Genomic DNA, 19,872 nt, shown 5'->3' with positions numbered 1-19,872 from the left:
CGATCACTACCATCATCATCATCATCATCATCCTCAAGCTGGTCTTTAAGTAGAGAAGCTGCTTTCCATCTCTTTTTCTAACTGGTCTACACGTCACACATGTTCTTCTCGTTGTAAATCAGAGTTTGTATCAGTTTAGAAAAGCTAAACAAAAAGATCTCACAATCAAACTGACATCTAAAGCATATATCTTTGTCTTTTTTTGTCCCAATGTCATTTATAAAGTGAAATCAAAAGCTTAAAAACAGCAAAATCATGTAAAATTAGGCAAGAACCCATTTTACAGGTCCGTGGATGCAGCATTTTGACCACATCTCACTTTTGTAATATTTCTGTTTTATTTCGAAAGCAGATGTGAAACTATTTTGAAGATGATCTTGAGTTGTCAGACGTTTTGGTTTCGTAAAAGTATAAAAGTGTTGCGGTTACGGGGTTCAATGTTTCGCCTATGAAAGAAAATATCAACTGTTTAAACAGATTTTTAAGTAACTGATCTCTTATTGTTTCACTGTGATATTAAACGTTATTTTTATCTGCCAGGAAAACTGGTAAAACAGGTAAAGATGTGGCTCTTTCTCCTGTTTATTTTTAGTGAATCTGTCTTTCTCAGTCAGTTTGTTTGAAGTGTGTCTCCAGCAGCCAGTCAGATTCAGAGTGTTGATAACAGTCCAGTAATCAGCTGCAGTGATACAGAAGTCCGACCTGGCTACCACTATAAAGAAACTACAGTAAACGGGTGTATCTTTTTTTTTTTTTTATCCTTTTCCTCTTTACGGGGCAGTGAAATCATTCAGTAACCAGGACTCAAAATGAGCCACATGTGGTCAGAAAGTGGCTGCAGTGATAACATGACAAGAGATGCACACAGCGGCAGCCAGAAAGACTCACGGCTTATTTGTGTCAGCTTTGAGGTCTGAAGTAACATAATTTCTTCCTCGTAACTTTACACACGATAATCGCATGTCACAGCAGCAGCAGTGCGGGAATGAATCACACGGTACAAAGAATAGTGCAGAAACTAATGTCAAACACAAGTGCTGACATAAAAGTGCAAGGTGAATTATGCCTATTTTCCACCAGCACTTTTGGCCACGCCGAGTCAAGCCGAGCGATGGACCTGCTCCAAAGTAGAGCCAAGCCGGCCTTCAGTACTTTTGTAGCTATTAACTGAATCTCTTTAGTTTCTCTTGTCCTGTTTGTTCTTTCAAACCTCTGCTGTGTTTTACCATTTCATCGTGTTCACCTTCAGCTGTTTCAGGACTCGTGTTTAGTTACTGCTGCTGAAAATACAACATTTCCTGCAATGCTGCTTCATAATAAAAGCTTTTAAATGACTAAATAATAGGGGTTATTTACTGTGAAGAAGTTATGGGAGATTAAATGTATTCGTAACTGAATTAGTAGAGCCACTGTGTTAGCGGTGGTTCTTCGGTAGTACTGCAGGGATCCAGACAAGCGCATCATTAGTTAAAGACACACCTTCGAGCAGGTAGCCCAGTTGTGGTCGAGTCAAACCGAGGAGAGCAAGGCCGGCAAATGTGATGGAAAAACGGCACAAGTTGCAGTAAGGTGTGCAAAACTAAATGTAGGTTTGAAGTCAAAAAGACAGATTACACTGATCATGAGAGGTAGGAAACACAGTATTGTTGCTGTAAGATGTTTGTTGTGTTGCACTCTGTTTTTGAAAGCGACAGAAAAAGTTGTGTCAGAAATTAAAAAGGGGTGAAGAAAAAAATTCAAAACACCGCTTCTCTCTCACCTCCACACAGTTGGCCAATCACTGCATGAAGTGGATATAAAATGTCAGATTGTATAAAGTCACTAATAAACTGTCTGACACAAATTTCCCAAAACAGAAAGTGTGGAAAAGTAAATGTGTATGTCCGACGACCTATAGACGTTTTTGGAGCGGCTCTCCAAATGAGGGAAAGTCTTTCAGAAGAATCATGTTCATCCCTCCGGTAGAGTTCAGACACCTGGAGACACGATGACAAGAGGCACTGAAGCTGATCTGGAGGCTCGTGGTTGAACAACAAGACACATCATAGTTGTCAGATTGTTCTTTAATTTGTCTCCCATCTGTGTGTAAAACTCTACAATAAGCCCTTTAAGATACACCATCTCAGTTTCAATGGGGAGTATATGAATTCCTGTATTAAAGTAGGAATCAGCTTTACCAGCTTGTTTTCAGAAGACTCAGAAGTCAATATATAAATAAAGTCCATCTTCAAGCCTCAGGTTGGAAAAAAACAACCAGGGTGTCAGAAAAATGATGAAATAGTGACACAGTAACCGCAGACAGGAACCGCACACATAAGACTGGAACATTTGAGGCTAAAAGGGAAATGGAGATTAATTCAGTAGTTATAACCACATAACCATGTATGGACGTCTTCTTCAGAAATACACACTACCCACAGACACACAAACAGAAACACACACTCTCCCACTCATAACCACATCCACTTCCCCTGTGAATCCATTTCCTGCATTGGTACTGCCTCTTATGTTTTTAATTTCTGCTTTTATAGCTCCCCTCCTCATCAATTAGTAGATATTGTGTTCTCATAACCCAGACAATCAAATTTAATGACCAAAGCAAAATAATTTCATGATGTCTTTTGTTTTGAAGTGTGTTTTTGCCGTTATCACATCGCCTCTATACTTGAGTCACCGTAACAAATGCTACACTCCTGTAGATACAACAGGAGCACGTGGCTGTGAGACTCTGGCATTTACATTATCAGATCATAAAGCAGCAGCTCCTCAGCCAGCGCACAGCAGTCAAACCTTTTTATGAGACCGTTTAAAAACACACCAACACACTCCCAGATCTCCACGAAACACAATAAATCCATCCCCAAACACTCCCACCACTTCCCCCAATCCTCAATAATCATTCCCAACGATTCCCAACAGGGGAATAAACTCAGAGAGAATCTCAGAGACGAAAACTTATAAACGGTTCATTCAGACTTCAGGGAGCAGTGAATGCACTGAATATCACTGAGACTGAAGAAGTTCAGAAAAAGCAAATCTTTGTACTTTTTTGAATCATTTATTCCAAAACTACAAAGAACTTTCACTTCCACAGAGGAATTCTTCTTGAGTTCATAGTGTTTCTGCTTTTTGCACTTCACTTTTAACGACGTATTTAAAAGCCAGTTGCAGCTGAAAAAGAGCCAAGTTCTGTTTAGACTGAACGAGGCTGACTAGCAGATAATGGCTGTCATTAGGCTGTTATTAGTGCTGTCAGTGGGGTCTGCTCGGAGCTGTTTGATGTGTGGCTGTAAAGGATGATGGAGCACAGAGCAGCGGCGCACAGGCCAGGTGTTTGTCCCAGACTGAGGTCAGACTGTATCTGCAAAAACTCTCAGTATAGTTTGTTGTTACTCTGATCACACTGTCTGATGGGCGGGTTTGGACCAGAAATCTACAATCATTGCACAGGATAAAACTTGTGCATCGATAGCAGCTATGAAATAGACTGGAGGTTGTAGGGGCAGATTTGGAAGGACAGAGGGTGGGATTTAATATCATGTGTTGTGTAAAATGTTTTGTAACACAATTAATTAGTTAGTGTCTCGTATCTGCAGAGACTTTATTATTTTCTCTCTTTGTTGCTGCTCGGGACACTTTACCAACCCAACATGTGGCTGTTTGACGTCCTGGGAATGAGACTCAACTATCAACTATCTTTGTGGTGCGTTCAGGAACAGCTGGGACAAATCCTACTGATTCTACCTTTAACTTTAATAGTCTCTGAATTATATTAATATGATGTGAGCTTCAGAGGGAGACTTTTTACTGTGATACTCTGAGTACATTTCAGAGCCTGTACTCTATTACTTTTACTGGAGTAAACAAGTTGAATCAGTACTTCTACTTTTTCCAGTTTTTTTTCATCAGCTGCAGAATTGTTTCTCCAGGAGCTGCTACAGCATAACTTTAATTAAAAAATGCTCCTGTGTTCTCTCTCTTTAAAATCTTTTCTCTTTCTTATCTCATCAGATTTTTCTAAGTTGCCTCAGTCTCTCTTTCACTTTGTGTCTCTGCAGAACGTTATCATCAAATAACCTCTGAGCACATCAAAGCTTCGTATCGTAGTAGCAGCAGTTGATCTGACCACAGTGGCTTTCCTGTCTCTCCGTCTCTCAGGCACAGCTCCATTTGAAGTCAGTCATTTGGCAGAAAACTAAACAAGCCCCCTGTTAACTACCTCACTTACTGCTGTTTACAGACCGACTCTCTCGAAAAACCACCAAACCGCTGCAGAGGCTGCACGGCCCCATGAAACCTAAGAATGACTGTAACTTGAGAAAAACAAATTTACACTTTGAACTGGCTGGGTTACTTCTGCCCACAGAGAAATAGATTGTGTATTAATTCACTAAAGAGTCTGAGTGTTGATATTTAAGCCAAAGACAAGACATGTTCTTAAACTTTAACTTTTATAACAAACAAGTTAAAACTTGATTTACTAACATCAGATTCAATTAAAGTTCAAACTGAGAGTTGTTTAGAATTACAGTGGGTGTTTGTGTTTTAAAGACTTCATTTCACAGATATCTTGGGCAGTGACGCCAAAAAACAAATTTCCTTTTCATTATTTTCATTATTTTCATTCATGACTCCCAGAAAATGAGGTCTACTGACTCTGGATCATCAGAGTTTTCTGACGCACCATCATGAGGCTGCAGCCCAGACACCAGGATCTAATGTTAGCAGTTAAGTTTTCTGATAACACAGATACGTCCATGGTTGACATTTGTACCAAATGTGTCATATCACATTCACATTATATGCCTATAAAGGGAGGGGTGGTGGTGGCGTTATTACAAGAAGGCTGACAAACGGCTGACCACAGTTTTGAGTCACACCGGTGGATATGACGTCTGGTAACTTTTCCAGCCTTTAATCTGATGACAACCAAGTGTTTTTTCAGGAAACCTGCGGATGCTATCAAGTCTGTCTAACGTGACTAAGGCACACACATATAATATATAATTAGCATGCAGATGTTAGCATGTGCAGTCTCACTGGCTGTAGACTAGCATACCTGACACCAGCACATTCACACTCTCAGTGGTCTGCTACTGAGAAATGCTTCTTAGGTTTGTCAGACCACAGCTGGTTGACATTGTCACTGCAGTCCAAAAACAATGAGGTGAAACAACATTACAAATGCCACAGTAGATGCTCTGTCATCTGTGCTGTAGTTTGAACCTGACTGAAGTTAAAGACTCCCGCTTTAAGTTCTGATTTGTGACTTCCTGAGCTGTGAGACAGAACATTTGCCACCAGTGACCGCATGAGAAACACAAATATTGAGAAGAATATGAACAAATGGAGGGAATCTACTGTGTCTCAGTTAGGGGGTTGGGAAATGGGATTCTTTACTGCAGCCAGACTGTAGACACAAGACAGCTGTGCAAGACATTTGCTTTGTGCAGTTTTACATAATCGTTCAATCGTTTCAAAACTTTTGTGTGCAGCGTATGCAACCTTAGTTTGTAGCAAACGAGAGGACAAACAATCAGTCCGTGAAGCAAAAGTTTTAAATATTCTGTTTCCAGATTGAGGATTTTCGTGGCTGTTCTTTGATTATCACAAGAGGCATTATTAAAAGTAGAGGCAATGACTGACATGACTGAACTTTACATGTTTTGTTCGAGTGGCTTAGTGGCTATTCATTTTAGTGTTTTTTATTGTTGATTCTCTCTTAAATCCTGATTATTGGAGCCATGAGTACTTTTAGCATGTTTTATTATGTTTGTCTATTGTCAGTGTATTTGCACAATGTTTGTCAAGATGCATCTCTTGGTTTTAAGTTATCTTAACCTGAACCTAAACAAAATAATTTGGGGGTTTGGACTGTTGGTTGGTCACTTTGACCACTGAGATACATATAGACTGTATATATATTGACAGAAGCAGTAGATTAACCAAGAAAATAATCAGCAGACTGATTCATAATAAACATAATCAGTGGTTGCAGCCCCATAGCAACGATTAATGCATATATAAATGTAATAAACAGCTAATCATGTCAGCTGTCACCTTTCTTTAAGCTCTTTTGTATACAGAACATGACAATTTCCTTTATTTCGTTTTTATTGTTATGCTGTTTTTCTGCTGCAACAGTGGCTGGATCTCATTTTGAAAGGAGATTTTAACGTCAATTAGACTTTTATCTGGGTAAACATTGCACAAAATAGGAGAAGAAAAGGCAAAGCAAATAAATTCCCGCCCCCAGTGTTTACAAGTGTTATTATTGTTGGAAAAGCTGGTGCAAATAAACCAAATCCCTTTTTTTATGAGTAAAAACCACCAACAACACAGGACAAAATGTAAATAGCTTCCACATAGGGCACCAATATGAATGCAGATGGTGCCATTACACTGTTCAATCAACCTTTAATTCATAATGATACGTAAAATCTAAAAACTTGGCTGTTATCAGTTTAAGAGAGATGATTAAGAGAGAACCCTGTGATGCAGTGGTGCTGTAACTTTCAGCAGGGAGGAGGGAGATAAGAGAGAAAAGAGGTGAAAGAGACGAAAGAGACGAGGAGGGACAGAGCGACTGAGACGAAGACAGAGAGAGGAGACGCGGCTATCTTTTATCTGCATTGAATTACAGCTCTGATGAGAGGACGGTAACAAACGTGTGGACTGATGTTTTGGAGTCAGAGAGCGATTAGATATTGACGACCGACCTCGACTGAAGCCTAAGGGTGAAAGGTTAAAGGCCGGCTCTCTGTCTTCTGTCGGGCTGCCGCAGACCTCGGCTCTGGACTTGACCCGCGTCTCCTCAGAGGTTGAACAGTGTGGGTGGTAAACACACCAGCACACACACATACACGCAGGCGCTTACATGCACATTAATCTCACATACACACACTCTCACTCAATGGTTTACTCCCGAAATCTTGGAGGTTTAATCCCGTGAAGCACCACTCTGAGTTTACACTCTCTGCAGATTAAATCTTTCTAGTAAGTAATTCAATCCGTCCTTCAGATGCAGAGCAGAGAGGAAGAAAGAAATCAGCTCTGGTGGGCAGCTGAAATAATGAAATTCTTACTCGCTCCATTTACACTGGAATGTATCCGAACTCATGTAATGTATCAATGGTGATCTGAGCTGCTGTGCATCAAACTGTTAAGATGAGGAGATCTGATCTGGGGACAGTATCAGCTCTGCAAGGTGTAGAGTTTAAGCCTGTATGCAGTTTCAGAGGAGTAAAGCTCAAGAGCAATCACACTCGCTGGCCAAAAACTAAACAGAGACGGAGTCACTAAATAAATGACCCTTCTACCTCTTAGTCCCTTGCAGCTGCTTAAATTAAGCATTTGATTATGTTTTCAATCAAATAATTGCTCCGTCACTAAAGTTTATCGTCACTAAAGACAAAGAAAAGCAGCAAATCCTCAAAACTGATATTGTGGAACATGGAAATGTTTGTCATACGACTTAAATGAAGGATTTCCACAACAGCTGCAGATTAATTTTCTGTCAATCAACTTGAAAGTATGTCAAAACACTGACGCCATGGCAACTACAATGTGCACAACGCCTCATACGTCTTGTTTTATATTAACGTCAATTACAAAATAGTTATGAATTGTTGTTGTTGTGAGACAATGAGAAGAGCGAGCGAATGAGAGAGGAGGGGCAGAGATATAGAAAATAAAACTTATAAGACAGATATAAAAGGTTTCTTATGACTTTTGACAGTTTCATGGCTGTTGCTCTCTGAACCAGAAATAAATAACCATCAAACACTCAGCAGATCATCTACTGTGGAGACAGTCTCCATTAACTCTGCATCTGCATCTCCTTTTCATTCATTCATTACATCAAAACTCACAATACACAGTTAACACAATACACAATACAACATTCAAATGTTTAACTCGCCAAGGGTCTAATTTCCCTAATCTTCACGCTTCTTCAGATGTGGTGGAAACACAAACAGGAAAGTGCAGATGGGAATTTTATTTCCGAGTTTAGTTCCTGGAACTATTTGGCCAACTACAACATTTGGTTACTGCTCCATTAATCAGACACCACACTGCTCCTGCTTGAAGTTTTTTTCTCTCCAAACATCATCTACAGTACATGACAACTTTGAGAAAGGCCATGATGGATACACCTTACATTTAGAAAGCTAAATAAATCTGCTGTTCACTCAGCATTCCTACTGTAAGAATTATGATTTGTGCAGGAGCTGATTCCTAAAACAGAAGCATTATTCATGCTGCTGTGACTCTCATTCTTCTGTAACATTTAAATTATTCTAATGATGATGGATGGCAACTCCCCATGCGCACACACACACACACACACACACACACACACACACACACACACACACACACACACTCACACACACACTCCTTTCAAAAACGTTTTCTTTCGCTAAACTGGCTCATGGATCGACATCACCTGCTGCACAGAAATCACTTCAATCTGCACATCAGCAGGAGTCTGAGCAAAAGGTTTAACTATCAGCAGATGACAGAGATTCTGCAACAACTGCAAAACACAGGAAGACACTGTGTGGTCCCTATATAGAGGATATACAGTATGCAGAGGCTACTGTATAAGTCCTCATCATACATCTATCTTTGATCGGCACTGCTGCACACAAATAATGTGTTTCTCAAAGGGATGTTCAGTGTTTATTTAGTTTGAAAGTCGTACATTAAGATCAGTGACGGGCCAGGACGAGATTGTTTCGTCCCGTGGTGGTTCTGGGTGAAGGTGTCAACAACTTCCACAGTGCAGCGATCTCGTAATGCCGCCTCTCAAAACATCCATTCCCACAATTAAATTTTCTTCGGACAATGTGAGGCTCCTTCCGCATTATTTCAAGGTGAGCAGTGCCAGCAAGAATGAGCTTTAATCACAGTTGTGATCGAGCAGATCCTGAAAAAAGAAAATCAAGCCTGGATATATGGCGAGGCTTGTGTCAGGAAGGGTGTCCAGCGTAATAAAGCCTACAGCGAAACAAATATGGAGATCATAGAAATCACATTTCCACGTGGGGTAGGGTGGGGCCCGGTTTGCCGGTTTTTGCAAGATGGAAACAGATGATTCACAGTGGCGCTCCCTAAAGGGGAGCAGCTGAAAGAAGGACAATATGAACATCTATAATCAGGGGTGTCGGACTGGAGGAGAAAAGGGGAGTGAGGATACAGGGCCCTCTTCTGAAGAAGGCTGGAAAGATACCAGACTGAATAACTGTTGTTTGGAAGCCAGTGAGGATCCTTCTCCTTGTTGTTGCACTAGCTACTGGTTAACTTGGGCTCTTGCACAATCAAGGAAAGTCCTGGGTGACTACCACCAACCCCTATTACCTCCTCTCAGTGAAGCTCATCACCAGCAAGTGAAAATAAGCAGCTGGCTGATACCATGACTTACATGGAGGAGGCACTTCTGTCTGACAGCCTTCACAGGATGACAGTGGAGTTAACAGTGACAGCAGACAGAACTAAGCACGACGCATGACGTGATTTCAAAAAGGTAGCTGTATGCAGGTGAAAAGCTGATGAACACATGAAGACACGATCAATTAGAAACTGTCATTCAGGGCTTCATTAGACATCAGTTCACGAGAACAATCAGTAAGTCTAATGGCTGAAGACTCGCACTTGATTCTTCATATCTGGTTGACACAGTCAGTTTTTCATGGACACATGTTTATGATTTTGAACAGCAAGACTTTTCTACAGAATAGATGTGAGTTAATGAGGAAACAGCTTTGAAATGTCTCTCATTATGATCAGTGCAGTCACAGTTCCAACAAAACCACAGACGGAGGGATTACAGTGTGTTAGGACAACAGGAGGGAAAGCTCTCTCCCGATTGAAACCAGCTGCCATTCATCCAGAGTCTCTCTATTCTACAGATCACCAAACAAAAACATCGTGCTTGTTACAATCTAGAATATTTTTTTCAACTTGGCTCTGTACACAGAGCAGCTTTTCTTATTGTTTAGTCTATTGAGGACAGAGCATCCATCAACATGTGACAACACACGCCTGTATGTCAGATCAGCCCTCAGACACACTCTGCCATTCTCCTGTTATATTCAGCCTCTGGTCGGTGTGGGATTTTTCAGTTTCACCACATGTACTGATGCACCCAGTGATCAGATCATCAGCTGTACACACACACACACACACACACACACACACACACACACACACACACACACACACACACACACACACTTTCTACTGAGCTTTACTGTTTTGGTTTTACAGAAGGTTCTTGGTGAAAAAAACATTCATGAAAAATGCAAAGTTCAGGACACAGTGCATGTTTTTTGTTCTTCTTGTCAACATACACTAGATCGAAGTGCACACATGATCTCCACATAAGATGAAAAAGAGAAGATGGCAGTTAGTCTCTTACCTTCTGTAGCCACTGCGTGTTGTTCTCCATCGTGCTCTCCAGGTGCTGCAGCCTCTGAGCCGACCACTCACCATCGACTGGCGGCGAGTCTCTCTGCACCACACTTGCCCCGCCACGAGAGCCACCATACCGGTCAGTCTGTGACGGCGATCCTCCGCCCTGGCATCCATCCAGCTCCGGCAAGATGAAGGTGTAGCTGCACTGGCCATGTTGGATGCGGTGAAACCTCCTCTTCTTATCCCCGCTGCTGCCGCCACCTCCTCCTCTTCTCTGGCTTCTTCCAGCTCCTCCTCGTTCTGCACTTGCGACACCGGCTGCATCAGCGACGAGTAACAGGGTCCAAAGCGACAGAAGCACCGGCAGACCCCGGCTGAGATTTAAGCCTTTCATGACGCTCTCTTCAACTGTAATAAAGTGTTTTCTCTCAGTGTGAAGAGGGTCAAGAGAAGCTTGTTTAGGCTTTGACCCCAATTCACTTTATAAAAACATCTGCACCTATCTGTCAATCCATGAGATCTGATAAGTTTAGTTTGTACTGCTGAACTTCAGGAGATAACTTCTTATAGATCAGATGTCTTTTGAAATGCAGAAATGGAGAGCGACACCTGTTCTCTGGTCTCACATTGACTCTTCTCCTTCCTCACTTGTGGTGAAACTGTACTTCAGATGAGTTGGGACGCATCCGGTTTCCTCCTCCTAATTCTTCTTTCGGTCTTGGGTCTTGATTTTGTTCTCTGTGGTCGGGTTCTTCCTGCTGATGAAGATTTTTCAGGATGGGTCCATTGGCTTGACCCTAGGCAGGTTCCTCATGATTTATTGAAATCTCCTCCTGTCCTTAATGCATCAGGAGCAGGTTCAGACCCACTCAGGATAAAATATGGATGGGGAGAAAGTTAAGTGGGTAAACAGAGGTTGTGGGCAAAAAAAAGTGTTGGAGGATAATGAAAGTCCAAACTGACTGGGTGAATGAAAAAGATAATTAAAATGCAAGGTGAGTGTGTGAGAAAAATAGAAAATTTAAACCAAAGATGACTTAAATGGGCCTCTCAATCTTAAATGTCCTGGAATTAAATACAAAAGAAAAGAGAAAAAATAGAGTGTTTTCTTCCTCTCATCCTTCTCTGGTGGCTCCAGTTTCAGAAGTGGCTGAAGAGAAATACTTCTGCCCCCTTCTTATCTGGGGCTGGCTGAGAAAAGGAGGAATGAGCGAGGGAGGGAAGAGGGGAAGGAGGAGGAGAGGGAGGAGTGGAGGGACAGGAGACCTGAGGGAGGTCTATTAGAGTACCCTCTCTATTTGTGGGCTGAGAGGAAAAGAAAGGAGGGAGGAAGGAAAGAAGGAATAAGAAGTAGCCAGAAAAAGAAAGAGAAAATGAAGAGAGAGGGGGTTGGAGGCAAAAAGAAAAGAATGCAAGATAAGAGAAATAGACAAACAGAGGAAGAGATGGCAGAAAAAGAAACTAAACTGTTGACAGACAGAAAGAAACGAGCAGATAGAAGAAGAAAGAGCTGTAAAAGAGGTCTAGTGGCTGCTGTAATCTTCTCTCCTGACTGATGTTTCAGTTCTGAAGTAAATCCTGATGCCTTGTATGGTCATTCATACTGAGTCAGCAACTGGCAGTTGGAGATTTTAATGTGTCCTATAAACACAGCAATGCTCTGGGCATCATGGGAGATCTGGGGGCCGAGACAAACCACGTAGTCCACGAACATTTAGTTTAAAAACTGTCCGTCTCTCTATCGCAGGATGTACCTTCTCACTGCCTCTCATCTGTCCTGCTTCACTCTACATGGAAACACATACAAAGATTAGTTCCAGACAGATGGCCCGGTCCCAGGCTTATGAAACACGAGCTCTACATGCGGGGGGACAATGTGAGTTGTCAATTATTGAGTTTATTTACACAGCGATAAACTGTTCTGCAGAAGTTGACCGATACATTTTATCTTTGATAAAAACAGAGTGATAAGAGACACACTTGCAGATCTGTGCACCAAGATTAAAATGTTAAAAGTGACATCTCAGCTTAAAAAAATAAAAACCAAGCAAAGACTGCATCATCCCCTGCTGGACAAAGAGGAAATGAAGATAAAAAAGCCGCTCTCATCATCTTACCACTTATTTATTTTGACATAATAGAGTTTTATTTTTAGCCCGGCCTGACCTCAGTCTACTGTTACTGTTGTTCTGCGGCATACATCTTAATTTGGCGGGGCATTTAATGTTAGCCAACTGGTCCTTTGGAGGAGAGCAGAGGGGTCGGACAGCGAGTGGCTTCTGCCCCAACCGGAGATCATTCTCATGGGAACAGGAGTGGACAGAGAGCCCAGCACACAGAGCTGCGATACATAGAGCGGGTGTTCCTGCTCAAAATCCTCTCAGTGCATCATTTTGTATTTTAAAAAGGAAGAAGTCTTATAAATGACTAAAAACACTTATATTAAGTCTATAAACCTCCAATACCAGTTCTCTCTAACATCTGATTTTTATTTCTCCACCCTGATGGAGGCACGAGCCCAGACATCTGATTTCTAATTAATCTTTCTGTACTTCACCCAAGTGTGCGGCAGGTTTTAATTATGTCCTCATTTATCCACGGTTCCACGGACAGTTTTTATTGATGTGTTAGTGATGATTTCTTAATGGATTCATATTTATTATATATTTATTATCTTTTATGCTACCTCATCAAAAAATCTGAGGAGCACAGACACAAAAAAAAAAAAGTTTGAGTGATATCACAGCCTTCCCGATAACTGAACTTTGCCACGTATGCCATTAAAAAGTTTGTAAATTTAGTATTAGTATGTTAGTGGCATACAGGTGTATGTGACGCTGCTGAGAAGTAGCGGGACCTTTTTCTACGCTATTACATGGAAATGGATCGCTGCACAGACTTGTGTACCCGCTATTGATACCAGCCTTTTTGGCAGCATCTGAATCATTTCCAATACTGGTATCAGTACAGGAACAACTCTATTTGAAGATAGTGTTGAGTGATGATTCAGTGTTACAAACTCACACACAGTCCAGTTCAATATCAGGCACTGGTACCGTGTAGGAGCAGGCAGGTGACGTATTCATGAAGGCAGATAATCGGACAGCCAGCAGGTGGGTCTTCACAGGACGCACACACAAGGGCAAATGTGGCGACAGAGTGAAAGTCTCTGGACCGCAGGAAACGCTCGCACTGCAGCGCTGTCGTAGAGTGGTAACACCAGACAGCCACAAGCGAAACAAGAACCAAGGCTGCAGAAGAAAATCTCAAGGTCAAGGACAGAAGTCAGACATGACGGGTAGATCAGAGACAGGCAGGGGCAGCAACAGGAAATCAGTTGCATGAGTGTCTGTGAGGTTAGGAGGGTATATACTGGATTAATGGGTGATCGGGAGCAGCTGTGAGACTAGGTGAGTGGAGTTGGCTTGATTAGGTGGGAATGGCTGGTTGGCTGGGCAGGCAGACGTGAGCAGATCTTACAAAACACATGTGCACCACAGTGACCCCTAGTTTGGGATGATTTTGTTTGTTGTGTGTTTGAGATTTTTGTCACAGCATCTCACCAGCCAACAAACGGGTGAAGTGAGACTGACAAAACTCAATCTTTGCCCTCCTTGTAACTGTAAGGGTCAAAGCAAAGCATTTTAATAATCTGCAGGTGGTATGCACACTGACCTTCAGGACGCCCCTGGCTAAAATTCATGCATCACAGGCATGTCTAGTGTTGCTGTTTGCCCTGTTCTCCACTTCTACATCAAATCATGCCCTTACTTTTAGTATATATTAATCCATCCAGTAGATGTCTCATACAAACATATAGATGTAAAGGTTTGTGCTGAAATAGTTCATTTGGAAGAGTCATTTTTGTTTTTACAAAGGCTGGTGTTGCAACATCATTAGTCTTATTTTGACAGTCGGGTTTGAGTCTGGAGTAGTTAAGGGAGTGGGTGCTTCACAGTGAACATGGTAATTGAGATAAACTATGTTTTGCTCTGGAGAGACACCACTGTGGTACCAAATGTGGCCAGAAGGGAACGGCGCAGTATGTCATGACACAACTACAAGACAAAAAATGTTTCTCTTATTATTTTACTTTAGTTTTTATGAAGTCATTGAAATCCGATCACTTCCAATAAACGTTATCATCTTTGAACGTCTATATGCCAAAAACATTTCAAAATTTCAGCTGCAGTCATCCCAGGATGTCAAAGAGGATTATTTAGGACGACATGTTGAGAGACATCTCTGTGCTCTCCAGTTCTGTGTCCTGGTGATGTCTGTAAACTCTCTTCTATTCAGGCTGATATCAGGAATAACTGAGGGCACACGAGTCATGAACCAACCCTTTCACCTTCTCTCTGTGGGAACGGACGGACGGATGAGGATGTGTTGTTTTTTTTTATTCGAGGATTTGATTTCAGCTCAGTCTGTTTTTTTCCCAAACTTGATGTTTGTCTCTTTATTTGTCCATCTGGTTTCTGTCTTCGTTCTCTTTCCTTGATCTTGGACACATTAACCACATCGTGGTTTATCAGTTTTTATGATCTGGTGACTGATTACACCGTTACTACTGGTTCGATCACTGAATGATTCAGGTTGTGTAGAAACTCACAGGCTGTGTCTGAGATGAGCTGATTGAGGCAGAAAAGGTGGGTTAATTTCTCTAATAATTAATTTTTTTGGGCGGGTGGTTAGCAAGTGATAATGTTTGTACTGTACAGCACACGAGGGAAAACTTTTTTGTGTAAATGGACCATGAGCTAATGATTTTGATTAAATCTTCCATCTAATGTCATTTAGCAATATTGTTTCTCTTCCATGTGTAAAGCCAAAAAGCATTACTTCAGACAAAGTGTCTGAGAGACAGAGGAGATGAGAGATGGGAGTGAAAACATAGATACCGTCAAGAAGAAGCAGACAAAATAAGGAGGACTGTGGAGACAGACATTCAGAGTGAGAGACAGAAACAGACCAACAGAAAGAGGGAGAAAGACAGATTTCCTGTCTTCAGGTTTCAGATGACCAAGTCTCAATGAGAAATCAACCATCATGGTTCTAATAAAGTTCAAGTTTGACGACAATCTGCAGAATCAATCATTGCTCTACAAAGAAGAGAGATCTCTGTTTATATTTCATGTTGCACTGCTGAAGCTCTTCTGTTGCTTTCATCATTGCTGGTGGTGCGGAGACGCTGGTACAGACTCACTGAGATGATTCAACATCGAGAGAATAAAAGTTCTGCTTCTGATTCTTTGTATACGTCAATGATCAACTTATTTAACTTATTTTCTTTTTTAGAAGACTTTGGCTGGGATGTAAAGATATCACGGACTTCATTGCTGCTGGACAGATGTTTGCTGTCACATGATGGTTTAATTATCGACCTACTTCTACTTCCACTACAGTTTGTGGAATATCCTGTGAATGTAAACCGTGTGGCACACTTAGCGTCCAAGATGTGAAATAATGTCTGAACCTGATAGTGTAGCGGTGCTGTGATGGAGGAGGTCCTGACCCTCCTCACACTTTGTAATTCTCAACACCTGCGAAAACACATGATGGGATGTAACCTGAGAAGCTCATTCACAGAACCGGAGGGAGGGTTTAACACATACACACTGAGTGGACAGACAGAAGAAGGAATGACAGGATGAATGAATAACACAGCTGAGCTAAATGCATCAACTCTACATTGATAGAAGATATGTAGGCATAGTTCTGTCTTTAATTATTATACATACATATAAATACCAATCTGTCTTAGAAACTAGGTGAAAAGGGATGAACTTGGTTATAAAATCTATAATCTTGCTCAGCTGTTACTGCCAGTTGGAGAAACAATCATCCAATCAAACCTTTGCAGGAATAACCTCATCTTCTGAAACGCTGCGTAAAACAGAAATAAAAACAGAATTAAATCATTTACAAACAAACTGGGTTTACTGACAACAGTTTTACGAAGTGTTGAACCTCGCCCCATCCTTGTGTCCAGCGTCTGAGGATTTCAATCATGATACTATCACCTGTTACCAATGAACCTGTTTACCTGTGGAATGATCCAAACAGGTGTTTTTGGAGCATTCCACAACTTTCACAGTATTTTGTTGCTCCTTCTCCAACATGTTTGAAATGTGCTGCTACTTTTGTGGAATCAGGGTCAAACAGAAAAATTACCAGTTAAAAGTTAAGTGCCAGCCCAGTCTCTAGATGTAATAAAATGTTGGCATTGTACATTTCTGCCACTCCCCGCTGCAGTTACCCAATCATTGGACCTCCTCCGCCCACCTGTACACCTGTTCCAACTTCCCTATCAGTCTTGCAGTTTAGACCGAGCCTTTGTGACCTCGCACTAACAACAACAGCCACTTCTGGGTACGGTTGTCCAACCTGTCTGAGTTTCTATTATATTTGCGAGCATCTTTGATATCAATCCAACAGCGACACCTCAGACTAAATAGTTTTGGGTAAACTCAAGCTGCCATTTTCTTCCATCTGTGGCCAAACAGGAAAATGAAATCTCCAATCTAAAGTTAGTGAAACGTTGTTATTAAATGAGATATGCTTTTTAGATAAATTAGATTTATACACTTTGAAATCACATCATGAAAAAGAACAATTAAACTGTAAGTAATAATGCAACAATAATTACAGACAGACAGCTTAACAACCATTCACACCTGGGCACACCTGGCCACTCACACTCCCACACAGAGTTTAAAACCCTGCAACTCCCCTCCAGTTAGTTACAACTGAAGAAGCCTCTTGGATGAGAGGTCTCAACGTCTTCAACAAACTGAAACAAGTACAGTTTTCTACGATACAGCACTTAGTATTACCATGACCTAGATGACTGAGAACCTTCATCAACATGTTCTGAACTATCATCACACCTTCTGTGTCGGCTGGAAATGATTTACAAATATAAACAGGACAGATATGTCACTTGCTACTGATGGATTAAGGCAAAACAAAACATATAATACCCCTTTGAAAACTGAAGTATTGAAGCACACAGACTCCTCAACGTGAACTTAATAATTGTTTAACATATTCACTAGAAATGGCTTTTCAGATGAAAGCAGTGCAGACACATTTTGACCAAATTAGGTACAAATGCAACTGTATCAGTGACTCTTAGGCCGAAGAGTTTCCAAGTATCGGACGGACTTTGTGAGAGTCACTTAAAGCTGAGCTCCAATCTTTGTCTGTGTTTATCTTGAAGATTGCTTTTTCTTGATTTTAATTACGGTCACTCAGTCATATTTGTTGAGCTTTTATGACTCTGAAAAGAAGATTAAAAAAAACTAAAGACATTTATCATTTTACATGAAGCATCTCAGAGATCACAGGAGACTTTGTGGCTCGGAGCGAAGCCTTCTATCTGAAAGAGTCATGATATTATGATGGGTTTGATCTTTTTTTAAGCTTCAGTGATTCCTTCAGTACTTCCAGATAATGTTTTTGCTAAATAACATTAGCTGAAACTGTATTGATAAACCAAATCCAGCACACTGGCTGGTTTATTTGTGTGGTTTCATTTCACACCGACTTCTCTTCTTTTAAAAAAATGATGCAAAATCAGACAAGTTGTTCACCTAAATGACCTTATCTGTGACCGACTATGACCTCTGCTCTCAATTTTCCCATTAAAAGTATAGAAGCGTCCAAATGTCTGACACCACAGACAGAAATACAGACTTCTCTTCTTTCCAATTGGATTAATCTTCATGTTTATTACAGGTTCTTTTGTGTGTGATGTAAATTTTATCTGCTGTGAACATACTGCTCTCCTACAGGACGAGTTCGTGCCAGCAACAGACAGTTTCCTGGTAATGATAAAGATCTGAGACCTCAATATTTTAATATTAAAATTCTAATTTAAATTTAGCAACCAGAGCATGTAAACAGTATTATACTGTAGTGAGCATCGTCCATCAGCACAGAAGGGAGCGACATCAGAGCCGAGGAGAGCGGGAAGCAGAGGAGGTACGTTAAGAATGAATCACGTAAAATCAGTAAGTGTTATTCTGAATCTTTTCAGGCAATTTGGACGTTTATTTTGTTATCTTTTTAGTTATCTGATGCTTGTTTTTGTGCGTAGACTCGATAACAGAAACACTTGTCAGCACAGCACAATATTCCTTCAGTAAATACTAACTTTGTGAGGCTTATTGTGTAATGCTCAGTTTCTGCTGACACTTTACCAGATGGCTGTTTTGAATTAATGAACGAATAGAGACAGTCTGATTTCCGGGAAAAACACTTGGTTTTGATGCCACATACTTGGCTGGAAAAGTGCACAGGTATACTTCAAATATCCACTGGTGTGACTCGAACTGCAGTCGGACATTTGGCAGCCTTATTTGCCTGTCGTAACGCCACCACCTCCCCCTCCAGCTCCTGAGCATATAATGTGAACACGAGATGCCACGTTTGGTACAAATGTCATCTGGACGTATCTGTGGTTTGCAGAAACATTGTATCCTGCAGACTGAGCTGCTGAAAAAGAAAAAAAACACCCAAAATATAGACCAAACAACTGATCAATTAAGTAATGATGAATGAAAATATTCATTAGTTGTCGCCCTAGAGATGTCTAAAATATTTCTCAAGAAGAAAATCTCCTGGCGTGCACTGAACATTACGAAGTGATAACAATAGTTACTGGTGATTTTTTTTTCTCTTTCAACATTGTGGGAGCCCGACTGAAAAGCTCTTCTACATGGACAGCTGTTGTCCAAACATGAAATAAAGAGGTCAGGCTTTTTCTGTGTTTCATTAAGAGATAATAATGTTTTATTTAATGAAAGTGTCTCATAGTTTATACACAGTAGCATCTAAACTAATCTCCTTGTGAAGTGTTTCTGTCCGGGGGAAGAAAAGGAGACAGGAATGCTTTCAGGGAGGGAGTAAAAACATATCATTACTTTAAGGGAAAAAAAGGAATTTACTGCAGTTATATCTACAGAAAGACTTTAGATTTCAAAAGCTTTGCATTACTGGAAGGAGATTTCCCACCATTAGTGATGATCGTGTTTATACTTTATTATCTGCTTCATTCTAACTGTATCACAAAAGTAATTCAAAACATGATAAGAGAGGCTCTGAAGATTAAAAAGGTCAGTCAGTGAATTAATGGTATAGAAACACTATGAAGAAGGAATTCTCAAAGCAACTTTATCTACCTGCTTTAGTGGCTTTTCAGAAGTGAAATATAGCTTTAATGAGCTTTAATTTATTTTAAAATGATGGATCACATTATTAACCAGTTGCAGAGCTTGTTCCCTTGTTGTGTGCCAATCAGTGACGGGGTTTAGACCGGTGGGCGGGATGGACGTGGATCTGACTGTTACAGAGTGATCCTGCAGCCGCTGGTTACTGACAGGCTTTTAAACCCTTGAGTAAACACACTACAGCTCCCCGAACTCCAGGGTAACATTAACCCTCATCAAT

At 40.9% G+C, this 19,872-nt stretch overlaps 1 protein-coding gene across 1 annotated transcript in view; it reads right to left on the bottom strand.

Moving 5' to 3' along the window:
* The window catches only part of angpt4 (angiopoietin 4), a 41,634-nt gene extending 30,821 nt beyond the window's left edge, over positions 1-10,813 (bottom strand). Inside the window, exon 1 of the mRNA XM_073467901.1 lies at positions 10,424-10,813. Within this exon, the coding sequence (XP_073324002.1) occupies positions 10,424-10,813 (390 nt within the window). The remainder of the gene's footprint in view (positions 1-10,423) is intronic.
* Positions 10,814-19,872: the final 9,059 nt, after the last annotated feature.

The sequence above is a fragment of the Pagrus major genome, chromosome 6 (assembly GCF_040436345.1).
Source record: "Pagrus major chromosome 6, Pma_NU_1.0".
NCBI lineage: Eukaryota > Metazoa > Chordata > Actinopteri > Spariformes > Sparidae > Pagrus > Pagrus major.
Note: the sequence above shows the minus strand (reverse complement) of the source record. Positions and strands in the feature narration are given on the sequence as shown.